We start from the raw sequence: 16,429 nt of genomic DNA on the forward strand, positions 1-16,429 counted from the left end.
TTTATTTTTATTTTTTATAAAAATAGATGCTTTTATTTCTTATTTGAAACCCACATCAAAGAGGTTCTTATCTCTTTGGTAAGGTACTGCTTTATGAAAAGTTCTCCAGTATACTTACAACAGGCTTTGTTTTTTTTTTCCTTTTAAATAATGGAGCCCACCCATACCCAAAAAGACAAATAGTCACAAAAAAAAAAAAAAAAAATATGTTCGTACACTTCATAAATAACTATCAAAATAAATTGTGGAACAAATAATACTTTTGGTAGATTTAAACAATAAGCTATTTAAAAAATAACAAAAAAAAAACAAGCCTTTGACTCAAAGGTTTGGAGGCAAGTGTGTTTAAAAAACAAAACAAAATACTTCCCATCTCAATTTTTTGTTTTTAAAAAGGTTCCCCTCAACAACAGAAGGCATTAGAATGCAATGAGACAGGTAAAAAATTCTGTTGCCTAAAGTCAATCTCAAAACTTAAAAAGATTTTAACTGAGAAGTAATAACAAAATTTCAGGTTTAAGAATGTTAAATCATTTTGATACTTTCTCCCTTACCCCAGCACACTTTGCCTTGACAAACACAGACGTTCCCAACATACAAAGTTTCTCAACTTGCCATGGTCATGTTGTGTGTAAGGGTAAACTTGTTAAGCTTTGTGTGTTTTGCTTGTTTTGAAAGACACTTGTAAAACTCTGTCGCCCAACCGGTACCCGTTGAGGCTGGCGATTGCCATTGCTGCCTCGTCATAGTTCGTCATAGTCACAAAGCCAAAGCCCTTGCACTTATTGGTATTGAAGTCACGAATTACTTTCACATTGGTGACAGCTCCAAAGGGGCCAAACATTTGCCACAGGATGCTTTCATCTGCATCAGGCGCCAGGTTGTAGACAAAAATGCACCAGCCAGTGCCGGCATGCCCAGGAAAGTTTATTCCTGCCAAACTTGTCATTCCATCAATCATCGGAGAGAATCTACTAAAGAAAAAAAACGAGAAAACAATTTTATGAATTAGTTTTACACAAAGTATGATGTTAACAACATTATCATGATGGAAGTCTATTTAAAGGATATTAGAAATTAAATGAGCGAAATCTTAGTAAATCTGAAGTCAAACAAAGAATAAAACAAAACAATCTTAGGCAGCTAGTGCAAGTGAGATTGAACACAAAACCACACAGATTGGTGGGTTGGTGAATAGTTTAAGTTCTATAATTGAAAACCAAGAACACATTTATGAATCAGTGTCAACTTATTTTAAAAAAAAGTCATATTTTCAATTTACAGCAGCACAATGGTTGAAAAGATTACCACAAAAACACATTATTAAATATGTGAGATTACACATATAAACTAGAATATACTGTATGTGTGCATAAATATATAAACACCTACAAAAGTAAATAAAAGGCATATACAGACTAAAAAACAAATGATGACTTACCAGATAATTTCCTTTCCTTCGATACAGGGAGAGTCCACAGCTGCATTCATTACTTGTGGGAATACAGATCCCGGCCACCAGAAGAAGGCAAAGACACCCCAGCCAAAGGCCCAAATACCTCCCCCACCTCCCAGTCAATCTTCCAAGGGAACAAGGAACAGTAGGAGAAATATTAGGGTAAAAAAAGGTGCCAGAAGAAAACAAATTAAATTCAGGGCCGCCCATCGGAGAACATGTGCGGGAGCTGTGGTTTCTCCATATATCAAAGGAAAGTATATTATCTGGTAAGTCATAATTTATATTTTTCTTCTAAATACAGGGAGAGTCCACAGCTGCATTCATTACTTGTGGGAACTAATACCCAAGCTACAAAGGACACTGAATGCTAACGGGAGGGCAAAAAAGGAGGCGGCCCAAATCTGAGGGCACCACAGCCTGCAACCAACCCATTCTCCTGAAGCGGATTCAACAGAAGCAAAAAGAAAAAGAATGTTCGGAGGACCAGATAGCCGCCCAACAATCGGAACCATAAAGATCTCATGCCCGAAACCCAAGAAGACGTCACTGTTCTTGAACTCAGCCATAACCTCTGATGAGGCTAGAAACCCACTGACTCCCAAGTCAAGTGAAAAAAACCCCTCCAACAATAAAAAAGGCAACCAAACCTCCCAAGTGCAAAAAACATCAAGGCAAAGTAAAACCATTTTATATTAGAAATGAAAATAACGTTTAAAATAATCTTGTCAACAACCTTAATAAAAGGAAAACTCCTCTAAGGAGTATGTATTGTAAGATTACAACATAGGGTCAATAGCAAGTAGAAAATATCTACAGACTGATAGATCGTTGAGAAGGACCTGCACGGTTAGAAAAAACAAATTATGCTTACCTGATATTTTCCTTTTCTTCTGATGGAAAGAGTCCACAGCTGCAATCATTATTTTTGGGAAATAAGAACCTGGCCACCAGGAGGAAGCAAAGACACCCAAGCCAAAGGCTTAAATACTCCTCCCATTCCCCTCATCCCCCAGTCATTCTGCCGAGGAACAAGGAACAGTAGAAGAAATATCAGGGTGAAAGGTGCCAGAAGAATATAAGGACGCCCCACATAAAATTATGGGTGGGGAGCTGTGGACTCTTTCCATCAGAAAAAAACAGAATTTATGCTTACCTGATAAATTACTTTCTCCAACGGTGTGTCCGGTCCACGGCGTCATCCTTACTTGTGGGAATATCTCTTCCCCAACAGGAAATGGCAAAGAGTCCCAGCAAAGCTGTCCATATAGTCCCTCCTAGGCTCCGCCCACCCCAGTCATTCGACCGACGGACAGGAAGAAAAAAACAGGAGAAACCATAGGGTGCCGTGGTGACTGTAGTTAGAGAAAATAATTCATCAAACCTGATTAAAAAACCAGGGCGGGCTGTGGACCGGACACACCGTTGGAGAAAGTAATTTATCAGGTAAGCATAAATTCTGTTTTCTCCAACATTGGTGTGTCCGGTCCACGGCGTCATCCTTACTTGTGGGAACCAATACCAAAGCTTTAGGACACGGATGAAGGGAGGGAGCAAATCAGGTTACCTAAAAGGAAGGCACCACGGCTTGCAAAACCTTTCTCCCAAAAATAGCCTCTGAAGAAGCAAAAGTATCAAATTTGTAAAATTTGGCAAAAGTGTGCAGTGAAGACCAAGTCGCTGCCTTACATATCTGATCAACAGAAGCCTCGTTCTTGAAGGCCCATGTGGAAGCCACAGCCCTAGTGGAGTGAGCTGTGATTCTTTCTGGAGGTTGCCGTCCGGCAGACTAGTAAGCCAATCGGATGATGCTTTTAAGCCAAAAAGAAAGAGAGGTAGAAGTCGCTTTTTGACCTCTCCTTTTACCAGATTAGACGACAAACAGAGAAGAAGTTTGTCTGAACTCTTTTGTAGCTTCTAAATAGAATTTTAGAGCACGGACTACGTCTAAATTGTGTAACAAACGTTCCTTCTTTGAAACTGGATTCAGACACAAAGAAGGAACAACTATCTCCTGGTTAACATTTTTGTTAGAAACAACCTTTGGAAGAAAACCAGGCTTAGTACGCAAAACAACCTTATCTGCATGGAACACCAGATAGGGCGGAGAACACTGCAGAGCAGATAACTCAGAAACTCTTCTAGCAGAAGAAATAGAAACCAAAAACAAAACTTTCCAAGATAACAACTTAATATCTATGGAATGTAGAGGTTCAAACGGAACCCCTTGAAGAACTAAACACCACATACTCTTAACCATCTCCGAGGAGATGTTGCCTGTGCAACGGCAAAGAGAATGACTGGGGTGGGCGGAGCCTAGGAGGGACTATATGGACAGCTTTGCTGGGACTCTTTGCCATTTCCTGTTGGGGAAGAGATATTCCCACAAGTAAGGATGACGCCGTGGACCGGACACACCAATGTTGGAGAAAAGGAAATGATCAGGCAAGCATAATTTATGTTTTTCTTCTTAAATGGAAAGAGTCCACAGCTGCATTTATTACTTTTGGGAAAACAATACCCAAGCTATAGAGGACACTGAATGCCAAGATGGGAGGGTACATAGGCGGCCCATACTGAGGGCACCAGGCCTAAACCTCTACCCAATAAAAAAACCCTGCTTCGTCCAAAGCTGAGAACATTTTAAGAGGAAAAGCCCCAATCACACTGACTCACAGTTAGCTCAGAAGCCAAACTAGAGCCACAAACGAACTCGACTGAGCCAACAGTCCTCCAGGAGACACTGTCGCCCAACAGACGGTCCCCCACCGCTCACCCCCCACAAATGAAGGGGACACCATCCAAAACCCCCAAAGGGACAAGGCAAAGGAGAACAGAGGAAACCGAAAGGTCCCCTAATAGAAATGAAAACACCTCCAAGAGTGAGCCCAGCTCACAGAGACCCAAACAGGGAAAGGAGGACACACCTATACCAAGCGAATCCCAGGAATAAGACCTAGCACAGAGACAGAACAGACATCTCCCCAATATCCTGCAAGCATGGAATGCAACTGAAGAGGCAAAGTCCTCCCAGTGTCTGACCATAGAATAACAAGGTATTCAACCATGAAAAGGTGTGTAATACACCCAGGTAAAATACCCAAAGTTTGAGAACACAGAGTCCATAACCGGACGACACAGAGGGTACTTGAGAGGAAGCAGTCAAGCAAGAAACAGACCGCAAAAGCAACTCCCGGACAGAGGGCACGCTCCAAGCAACCTAAGTTGCCGGACCTAAACACAGGTTCCCAAAAAGGGGAACACAAAACCTCAATCGAGCCCCCCCGAGAAGGAGAGTATACCCTCAGAACCCGAAGGAAGAGTAAACCCTCTTCTGAAATGGAGCAGGTTGAAAGGAAAATCTATACCTTTTACAAACTGAACTAATAGGATAGACTCAAGCTCACACATCTAGAGGAGACTGCAACCCGAACGCAGCACCCTAGACCGATCGGCCATCCTGACCTGCTGACCCACGCCCAGCTGGATCAATCCAGCCTCAGGGATTCAAGACAGGGGGACAAGAATCCCGAAACAGGTACAGGAACGAGTGTAAGGATAGCACAGCCATTCCCACAGAGTACAAGTACAACCAGACAATGAAAACAGACAACAAGGCCTTTAAACTAAGGATCTATCAAAATAAAGGCCCAACAAGTCTGACTTGGAGCCAGCAAGACCCCAGGGGGAACCAATCCCACCTTTCCGCTTTGTATCCAGGAGAAGCCCCAAGCAAGGACTCCATCTCCATAGGGAGGAGAATAGTCAAACTGCAAACACTCTGCATGCTAGACAGCTATTCCTGTACAAGCTGTTGGATCAAGCCCAAAAGGACAAATCCAGAGGCCTAAAAAAGAAGGCCAAACCGCTCAACTGCGGTAAGGGGCGTTAAATCCTCCAACCCTCCACCACATGGGGGAGGCTCTAGGTTCTGATGAAATCAGATGTCAGAGGGACGCAGCAGGAAACTCCCCTGTCCGGCCAACTATGACTGAAGGCAATAAGGACTGAAGCAATCCTTCACGGACCCACAGGTCCTCTCGAATGCTTCGTTGAACATGAAAAACAATGATAACCTGAGCACTCGGCGCTTCTACCAAACCAGCCGAGCAGAACAGCACCAGGTGTCTGAACATCCGCAAGACCGAACGAACCCGACAGGACCAGCCTGCACCTAGGGTCCTAACCGGCAAGCTGCATAAATTCTCCCACTTAGGGGAAAAAAGGATAAAACAGACAAATTTAACATAGGACTAACATGTCCAAAACAACTTCTGAAAAAGTAATAGAGTATCAATCTCAGAAGGTTCCCGAAGGAAACAAAAACAAATTAAAGACATCCCATCGGATATATATAAATATATAAATTATGCTTACTTGATATTTTCCTTTTCTTCTGATGGAGAGGCCACAGGTGCATTCATTACTTTTGGGAATTAAGAACCAGGCCACCAGGAGGAGGCAAAGACACCCCAGCCAAAGGCTTAAATACTCTTCCCACTCCCCTCATCCACCAGTCATTCTGCCGAGGAACAAGTAACAGTAGAAGAAATATCAGGGTGAAAAGGTGCCAGAAGAATATAAGGACGCCCCACATAAAATTACGGGAGGGGTGCTGTGGACTCTTTCCATCGGAAGAAAAGGAAATCAGGTAAGCATAATTTGCTTTCTTCTTAAATGGAAAGAGTCCACAGCTGCATTAATTACTTTTGGGAAACAATACCTAAGCTATAGAGGACAATGAATGCCAAGACGGGAGGGTACAATAGGTGGCCCATACTAAGAGCACCAGGCCTGAACTTCTACCCAATAAAAAATCCTGCTTCGTCCGAAGCAGAGAAAAAATTACAAGGAAAAGCCCCAGTGACACTGTCTTGCAGCCAGTCCAGAGCCAAACTAGAGACCGCAAAACGTGCTCGACTGAGCCAACAGTCCACCAAGAGACACTGTCGACCAACTCACCACTAACAAATAGAGTGAACCAGCCGAAATCCCCAAGGGGAACAAGGCAAAGGAGGACAGAGGAAACCGAAAGTCCCTCAGTACAAAAAACAGCACCTCCAAGAGCGGGCTCAACGCACAGAGACCCAAATGAACCCAAACAGGGAAAGAGGCCACGACTATACCAGACGAAACCTGGGATAATACCAGGCACGGAGACCGAAAAGATGTCTCCCCAACACCCTGAAAGCATGGAACGCACTAAAGAGGTAAAGTCCTCCCAGCACCCGCCAATAGAATACCCAAGTATTTGACTGTGAAGAGCGTGTAACAAACCCAGGCGAAATCCCAAGTTCAAGAACACAGAGTCCATAACAGGAAGACACAGAGGGGGCTTGCAAGGAAGAGGAAAGAAGCAGTCATCAAAAACGGACTGCACAAAACAGCCCCCGACAGAGGGCACGCTCCAGGCAACCAAAGCCGCCGTACTTACTCACAGGTCCCTAAAAAGGAGAACACAAAGCTTCCATCGAGGCCCCCCAACCAGCCCTGAGAACCAACATAATCCAAAACTGGGACAGGAGCAACGCCCCAGAAAGAGGAAGACTCAGGAAGAAAAACAGGTCCGGGTACCTAATAGTTCATGCAACTATACCCAGGAACTAAACACCCCTACTGGTAAAAAAAAAAAAAAAAACAGACAAAGGGAATGGAACATATCCAGAGAATCCGGACAGCAAAGAGAACTCCAGAAAACCTTGAGTTAAGCATATCCCTACAGGGATCAACTAACATCCGGAACACAGATCCCCAAAAGGAGACCTAACTCACCCAGAGACAAGGGAAGACCCAAAGGTCTCATAACTCAGACAGACCCTAGGCGGCCTGGAGTAAAAAATGTATCTAGAAACAGCATTTACGCACCCCCTTAAGGTGCCAACATTTGCAACAGGTTTAAAAATTGAAAACCTTCCGCATGCCGTACATCTATCCATAAAAGCTGTTGGATAAAGCCCCAAAAGGATCATCCAGAAGCCTAAAATTGAAGGCCAAACCACTCCTCAGTGTTAACGGGGCGTTACGCCCGCCAGCCCTCCCCCATATGGAGGAGGAAACTCTAGATCTGATGAAATCAGATGTCAAATAAAATGATGCAGCGGAGCTGCCCGGTCATCTATGACTGAAGGCTATAAGGACTGAAACAATCCTTTCCCGCCTCGCGACCCACAGGTCCTCTAGAATGCTTAGTTGAACATAAAAACAAAGAGAACTTGAGCACTCAGCGCTACAACCGAACCAGTCCGGCAGAACAGAGCCACGTGTCTGAACAGCCACAAAACCAAATGAACCCGACAGGACCAGCCTGTACTCAGGGTCCTAACCGGCAAGCTGTATGAATTCTCCCACATAGGGGAAAAACAAAAACAGACATTATTAAACATAGGATTAACATATCCAAAAAACTTCCGGAGAAGTAACAAAGAGTATCGATCCCAGACGGTTCCCAAAGGAAAACACAAATAAAAGACATCCCTTCGGATACAACATAAAATATAAGGCAACCCGAAGGTTAACGCCCAAGACACAGCCCTACTTGCAGGACCAGCCAAATGGAGCCCTATCTTCCAAAAAAAAAAAAAACTGGGAAAGATTCCAAATAAAGACAAACAGGAGATAACCCCACGTCTAATGAGGTGGACCATTCAAATTATCAGACTGAAAGATCCCATATCTTAACGATAGGTTTATTCAATAACTGTAAAAGAGGTCTAAGCAATACGCTAATGAGCCCAATCCTGTAAGGAAAGGAACAACACTCCGGAACAGGTACACCCACGGGGAACTGTAGAGGCCCACCCTAAGGCGGAAAACCCGGTTACAATAGGGCTCAAGCACATTCTCAAAGAAACTTCTCGACTCTGCAGACGAACAATTGCCAACAATATCTGAAAGTGAAAACGTGGTGGAGGAACCAAAAACTGGGTTACTCGCATGTGAAGGAGAAAGAAATCGGTAGGGAACTCACCCCCTGGAGGAAAGGACCCTCAGGGGCGGATGGCTTAGCAGACACCTGATTCCCCAAGCCAGATGAACCGGGTACTCTCATATGGCATATGGAACAAAACTGGCTGACAGGAGTCAACGAGGCCAAACCGGATTTGTCACCGAACACAGAATCTTATATCATAATCGTCTCTGTATCAGAATCCTCCGTAACTGAATCTGAAATGAGCAGTCTCAGCATCCTCCATAAATGTATGGAGGATATATAAATATGGACTACAAACAGAAAAAAACAAAACGGAACCTGACACCACCAATGGCTGGAGCACTCACCACCTCCTATGACCAGACGCCTGCGGACTAGAATATCTCAGTCGCCACACTGTAGAGAATGTGGAAATGGGAAACAGAGCGTAACCACGCCTAGACACAGGGTGAACCGTACATTCCAAAAAGCAAGCCCAGCCAAAAGGCTGCGTCACTTCCAAAGGTCTCATAGTTCCAAACTACGAGCCCATAAAACAGAATTTATGTTTACCTGATAAATTACTTTCTCCAACGGTGTGTCCGGTCCACGGCGTCATCCTTACTTGTGGGATATTCTCTTCCCCAACAGGAAATGGCAAAGAGCCCAGCAAAGCTGGTCACATGATCCCTCCTAGGCTCCGCCTACCCCAGTCATTCGACCGACGTTAAGGAGGAATATTTGCATAGGAGAAACCATATGATACCGTGGTGACTGTAGTTAAAGAAAATAAATCATCAGACCTGATTAAAAAACCAGGGCGGGCCGTGGACCGGACACACCGTTGGAGAAAGTAATTTATCAGGTAAACATAAATTCTGTTTTCTCCAACATAGGTGTGTCCGGTCCACGGCGTCATCCTTACTTGTGGGAACCAATACCAAAGCTTTAGGACACGGATGAAGGGAGGGAGCAAATCAGGTCACCTAAATGGAAGGCACCACGGCTTGCAAAACCTTTCTCCCAAAAAATAGCCTCAGAAGAAGCAAAAGTATCAAACTTGTAAAATTTGGTAAAAGTGTGCAGTGAAGACCAAGTCGCTGCCCTACATATCTGATCAACAGAAGCCTCGTTCTTGAAGGCCCATGTGGAAGCCACAGCCCTAGTGGAATGAGCTGTGATTCTTTCAGGAGGCTGCCGTCCGGCAGTCTCGTAAGCCAATCTGATGATGCTTTTAATCCAAAAAGAGAGAGAGGTAGAAGTTGCTTTTTGACCTCTCCTGTTACCAGAATAAACAACAAACAAGGAAGATGTTTGTCTAAAATCCTTTGTAGCATCTAAATAGAATTTTAGAGCGCGAACAACATCCAAATTGTGCAACAAACGTTCCTTCTTCGAAACTGGTTTCGGACCCAAAGAAGGCACGACTATCTCCTGGTTAATGTTTTTGTTAGAAACAACTTTTGGAAGAAAACCAGGTTTAGTACGTAAAACCACCTTATCTGCATGGAACACCAGATAAGGAGGAGAACACTGCAGAGCAGATAATTCTGAAACTCTTCTAGCGGAAGAAATTGCAGCCAAAAACAAAACTTTCCAAGATAATAACTTAATATCAACGGAATGTAAGGGTTCAAACGGAACCCCCTGAAGAACTGAAAGAACTAAGTTGAGACTCCAAGGAGGAGTCAAAGGTTTGTAAACAGGCTTGATTCTAACCAGAGCCTGAACAAAGGCTTGAACATCTGGCACAGCTGCCAGCTCTTTGTGAAGTAACACAGACAAGGCAGAAATCTGTCCCTTCAAGGAACTTGCAGATAATCCTTTCTCCAATCCTTCTTGAAGAAAGGATAGAATCCTAGGAATCTTTACCTTGTCCCAAGGGAATCCTTTAGATTCACACCAACAGATATATTTTTTCCATATTTTGTGGTAAATTTTTCTAGTTACAGGCTTTCTGGCCTGAACAAGAGTATCAATAACAGAATCTGAGAACCCTCGCTTTGATAAGATCAAGCGTTCAATCTCCAAGCAGTCAGCTGGAGTAGGACCAGATTCGGATGTTCGAACGGACCTTGAACAAGAAGGTCTCGTCTCAAAGGTAGCTTCCATGGTGAAGCCGATGACATATTCACCAGATCTGCCTACCAAGTCCTGCGTGGTTACGCAGGAGCTATCAAGATCACCTACGCCCTCTCCTGATTGATCCTGGCTACCAGCCTGGGGATGAGAGGAAACGGCGGGAATACATAAGCTAGGTTGAAGGTCCAAGGTGCTACTAGTGCATCTACTAGAGTCGCCTTGGGATCCCTGGATCTGGACCCGTAGCAAGGAACCTTGAAGTTCTGACGAGAGGCCATCAGATCCATGTCTGGAATGCCCCACAGTTGAGTGATTTGGGCAAAGATTTCCGGATGGAGTTCCCACACCCCCGGATGCAATGTCTGACGAATCAGAAAATCCGCTTCCCAAGTTTCCACTCCTGGGATGTGGATTGCAGACAGGTGGCAGGAGCGAGTCTCCGCCCATTGAATGATTTTGGTCACTTCTTCCATCGCCAGGGAACTCCTTGTTCCCCCCTGATGGTTGATGTACGCAACAGTCGTCATGTTGTCTGATTGAAACCGTATGAACTTGGCCCTCGCTAGCTGAGGCCAAGCCTTGAGAGCATTGAATATCGCCCTCAGTTCCAGAATATTTATCGGTAGAAGAGATTCTTCCCGAGACCAAAGACCCTGAGCTTTCAGGGATCCCCAGACCGCGCCCCAGCCCATCAGACTGGCGTCGGTCGTGACAATGACCCACTCTGGTCTGCGGGAGGTCACCCCTAGCGACAGGTTGTCCAGGGACAGCCACCAACAGAGTGAGTCTCTGGTCCTCTGATTTACTTGTATCTTCGGAGACAAGTCTGTATAGTCCCCAATCCACTGACTGAGCATACACAATTGAAATGGTCTTAGATGAATGCGCGCAAAAGGAACTATGTCCATTGCCGCTACCATCAAACCTATCACTTCCATGCACTGTGCTATGGAAGGAAGAGGAACGGAAGGAAGTATCCGACAAGAGTTTAGAAGTTTTGTTTTTCTGGTCTCTGTCAGAAAAATCCTCATTTCTAAGGAGTCTATTATTGTTCCCAAGAAGGGAACTCTTGTCGACGGAGATAGAGAACTCTTTTCCACGTTCACTTACCATCCGTGAGATCTGAGAAAGGCCAGGACTATGTCCGTGTGAGCCTTTGCTTGAGGAAGGGACGACGCTTGAATCAGAATGTCGTCCAAGTAAGGTACTACAGCAATGCCCCTTGGTCTTAGCACCGCCAGAAGGGACCCTAGTACCTTTGTGAAAATCCTTGGAACAGTGGCTAATCCGAAAGGAAGCGCCACGAACTGGTAATGCTTGTCCAGGAATGCGAACCTTAGGAACCGATGATGTTCCTTGTGGACAGGAATATGTAGATACGCATCCTTTAAATCCACCGTGGTCAAGAATTGACCTTTCTGGATGGAAGGATTGTTCGAATGGTTTCCATTTTGGACGATGGAACCTTGAGAAACTTGTTTAGGATCTTGAGATCTAAGATTGGTCTGAACGTTCCCTCTTTTTTGGGAACTACGAACAGATTGGAGTAGAACCCCATCCCTCGTTCTTTTAATGGAACAGGATGAATCACTTCCAGAAGATAACCTTGGAAGACTATTTCTAGCACCCAAGGATCCAGAACATCTCTTGCCCAAGCCTGAGTGAAGAGAGAGAGTCTGCCCCCCACCAAATCCGGTCCCGGATCGGGGGCCCGCATCTCATGCTGTCTTGGGAGCAGTGGCAGGTTTCTTGGCCTGCTTTCCTTTGTTCCAGCCTTGCCTTGGTCTCCAGGCTGGATTGGCTTGAGAAGTATTACCCTCCTGCTTAGAGGACGTAGCACTTGGGGCTGGTCCGTTTCTGCGAAAGGGACGAAAATTAGGTTTATTTTTGGCCTTGAAAGACCTATTCTGAGGAAGGGCGTGGCCCTTGCCCCCAGTGATATCAGAGATAAACTCTTTCAAGTCAGGGCCAAACAGTGTTTTCCCCTTGAAAGGAATGTCAAACAATTTGTTCTTGGAAGACGCATCTGCTGACCAAGATTTTAACCAAAGCGCTCTGCGCGCCACAATAGCAAACCCAGAATTTTTCGCCGCTAACCTAGCCAATTGCAAGGTGGCGTCTAGGGTGAAAGAATTAGCCAATTTAAGAGCACGAATTCTGTCCATAATCTCCTCATAAGAAGAAGAATTACTAATAATCGCCTTTTCTAGCTCATCGCACCAGAAACACGCGGCTGTAGTGACAGGGACAATGCATGCAATTGGTTGTAGAAGGTAACCTTGCTGAACAAACATCTTTTTTAGCAAACCTTCTAATTTTTTATCCATAGGATCTTGGAAAGCACAACTATCTTCTATGGGTATAGTGGTGCGCTTGTTTAGAGTAGAAACCGCCCCCTCGACCTTGGGGACTGTCTGCCATAAGTCCTTTCTGGGGTCGACTATAGGAAACAATTTTTTAAATATGGGGGGAGGTACGAAAGGTACACCGGGCCTGTCCCATTCTTTATTAACAATGTACGCCACCCGCTTGAGTATAGGAAAAGCTTCGGGGGGCCCCGGGGCCTCTAGGAACTTGTCCATTTTACATAGTGTTTCTGGAATGACCAGATAATCACAATCATCCAAATTGGATAACACCTCCTTAAGCAGAGCGCGGAGATGTTCCAACTTAAATTTAAAAGTAATCACATCAGGTTCAGCTTGTTGAGAAATTTTTCCTGAATCTGAAATTTCTCCCTCAGACAAAACCTCCCTGGCCCCCTCAGACTGGTGTAGGGGCCCTTCAGAAACAATATCATCAGCGGCCTCATGCTCTTCAGTATTTTCTAAAACAGAGCAGTCGCGCTTTCGCTGATAAGTGGGCATATTGGCTAAAATGTTTTTGATAGAATTATCCATTACAGCCGTTAATTGTTGCATAGTAAGGAGTATTGGCGCGCTAGATGTACTAGGGGCCTCCTGTATGGGCAAAACTGGTGTAGACGAAGGAGGGGATGATGCAGTACCATGCTTACTCCCCTCACTTGAGGAATCATCTTGGGCATCATTTTTACTAAATTTATTATGACATAAATCACATCTATTTAAATGAGAAGGAACCTTGGCTTCCCCACAGTCAGAACACAATCTATCTGGTAGTTCAGACATGTTAAACAGGCATAAACTTGATAACAAAGCACAAAAAACGTTTTAAAATAAAACCGTTACTGTCACTTTAAATTTTAAACTGAACACACTTTATTACTGCAATTGCGAAAAAGTATGAAGGAATTGTTCAAAATTCACCAAAATTTCACCACAGTGTCTTAAAGCCTTAAAAGTATTGCACACCAAATTTGGAAGCTTTAACCCTTAAAATAACGGAACCGGAGCCGTTTTTATATTTAACCCCTTTACAGTCCCTGGAATCTGCTTTGCTGAGACCCAACCAAGCCCAAAGGGGAATACGATACCAAATAATGCCTTCAGAAAGACTTTTCTATGTATCAGAGCTCCACACACATGCAGCTGCATGTCATGCTGTTCTCAAAAACAAGTGCGCCATACCGGCGCGAAAATGAGGCTCTGACTATGATTAGGGAAAGCCCCAATAGAATAAAGTGTCTAAAACAGTGCCTGCCGATATTATTTTACAAAAAATACCCAGATTAAATGATTCCTCAAGGCTAAATATGTGTAAATATGATCGATTTAGCCCAGAAAATGTCTACAGTCTTAATAAGCCCTTGTGAAGCCCTTATTTACTGTGTGAATAAAAATGGCTTACCGGATCCCATAGGGAAAATGACAGCTTCCAGCATTACATCGTCTTGTTAGAATGTGTCATACCTCAAGCAGCAAAAGACTGCTCACTGTTCCCCCAACTGAAGTTAATTCCTCTCAACAGTCCTGTGTGGAACAGCCATGGATTTTAGTAACGGTTGCTAAAATCATTTTCCTCATACAAACAGAAATCTTCATCTCTTTTCTGTTTCAGAGTAAATAGTACATACCAGCACTATTTTAAAATAACAAACTCTTGATTGAATAATAAAAACTACAGTTAAACACTAAAAAACTCTAAGCCATCTCCGTGGAGATGTTGCCTGTACAACGGCAAAGAGAATGACTGGGGTAGGCGGAGCCTAGGAGGGATCATGTGACCAGCTTTGCTGGGCTCTTTGCCATTTCCTGTTGGGGAAGAGAATATCCCACAAGTAAGGATGACGCCGTGGACCGGACACACCTATGTTGGAGAAACCTCACACATAAGCAGGTTGAATAACATAACATGATTATAAACCCCCCTCAGGAGATATTAACCCTTGATTCCAAGATACTAACAGAGACTCACTGTAAGGTTGCTGTCTCTCTCCACCCCTTTCTCTCCTGAGCTACTTAACCTCACTTCCTTTGAGCAGACATTGCTTGAGTATTTTGTTAATAGTCTAGCTGTATCTTACTCTGGATTTAACAACCTCAAATCAGGCTACCTTTTCATAAGAATTTTGGAACATTTATTCAGTTTCCTTTTTGTTTCAAACAGTGATTTATTTGCTGTTTTCCTCAATTCATTCCTGAGTGATTTCCTGTGCCTATCAGCCTCATTCTGGCTTCTGACCTCCTGTCAGCTTGCTAGGAATCCTGCTTACAAGGAACTTTGTGAATCTACAAACATCTCTGAAGCAGCTGGGATATTTGGATAACAAACCTCAATTTAACAGACTGCAATCCTCTTCATTTCAGCTCTCTGTTGTGCATCTATTTGCAAGCCTGAAATCGCAAGTATAACTTTTGTATAAGGAATTACCTGACATTGTTTGTTTGCTTGCTCGAACTTCTACTACTATATTTCTGTGTTTTGCTTGAAACAAACATCTTGTTCTCACATTCAGATACATTTGTATACATGTTCCTGAACTCTAAAATATTATTCAAAGTGTCTATTGCTGGCTGGGCATATATTTATATTACTTGCTTGTCTGTGCACAGTTTGTTTTCATGTTAAATGAGAACCCTTGCAACACTTAATTAAATATGCTGATTTTGTTCATTAACATTTTTCCTTAGAAGCAAATCTCAGCTACAAAACTACAATTTATAAACACAAGATTTTAACACACATACTGTTAAAACCTTACACTCACTGAGACCCTTATGTTATAAGTTAAACACGCAAGGTGATATCCTCACGGGAAACATTCACATTACAGTACATTGAATAAAGTAAAATGAAACAATCTTACCGGAATCTACGCCGTGGAACAGGAACACAGTCTCCGCCATGGACTTGAGAGAAGAAAGCAGGCAGCGGAGCGAAGTTAGACAACGCCGATTGCTTAAGGAGCTGTTAACATGAGTCGGGATGGTTTCGCAGAAAGAAAACAAAATTTAAGCTTACCTGATAAATTTATTTATTTCTTGACACAGTGAGTCCACGGATCATCCAATTACTATTGGGAATATCACTCCTGCCCAGCAGGAGGAGGCAAAGAGCCCCACAGCAAAGCTGTTAAATATCACCTCCCTTCCCTCAAACCCCAGTCATTCGAGTCAAGCAAAGGAGAGAAAGGAAGCTACAAGGTGCAGAGGTGCCTGAGGTTTATATCATAACAAAAATTCCTGTCTTGAAAAACAGGACGGGCCGTGGACTCACTGTGTCAATAAATTAATAAATTTATCAGGTAAACATAAATTTTGTTTTCTTTCTAATGACACAGTGAGTCCACGGATCATCTAATTACTATTGGGAATCAATACCCAAGCTAGAGGACACAGATAACAGATAAGGGAGAGACAAGACAGGGAACCTAAACAGAAGGCACCACTGCTTGAAGAACCTTTCTCCCAAAAGAAGCCTCAGCCGAGGCAAAAGTATAAAATTTATAAAATTTGAAAAAAGTTTGTAGAGAGGACCAAGTTGCAGCCTAGCAAATCTGTTCCACAGAAGCTTCATTTTTGAATGCCCAGGAAGAGGAAACAGCCCTCATAGAATGAGCT

At 43.6% G+C, this 16,429-nt stretch overlaps 1 protein-coding gene across 1 annotated transcript in view; it reads right to left on the bottom strand.

Annotated features, from left to right (window-relative positions):
* Nucleotides 1-460: 460 nt before the first annotated feature.
* ELAVL2 (ELAV like RNA binding protein 2) overlaps nucleotides 461-16,429 on the bottom strand; it is a 657,415-nt gene continuing 641,446 nt past the window's right edge. Inside the window, exon 8 of the mRNA XM_053699996.1 lies at nucleotides 461-971. Coding sequence (XP_053555971.1) covers nucleotides 647-971 — 325 coding nt within the window. The 3' untranslated portion in view covers nucleotides 461-646. The remainder of the gene's footprint in view (nucleotides 972-16,429) is intronic.

Source organism: Bombina bombina, chromosome 2, assembly GCF_027579735.1.
Source record: "Bombina bombina isolate aBomBom1 chromosome 2, aBomBom1.pri, whole genome shotgun sequence".
Classification (NCBI taxonomy): Eukaryota; Metazoa; Chordata; class Amphibia; order Anura; family Bombinatoridae; genus Bombina; species Bombina bombina.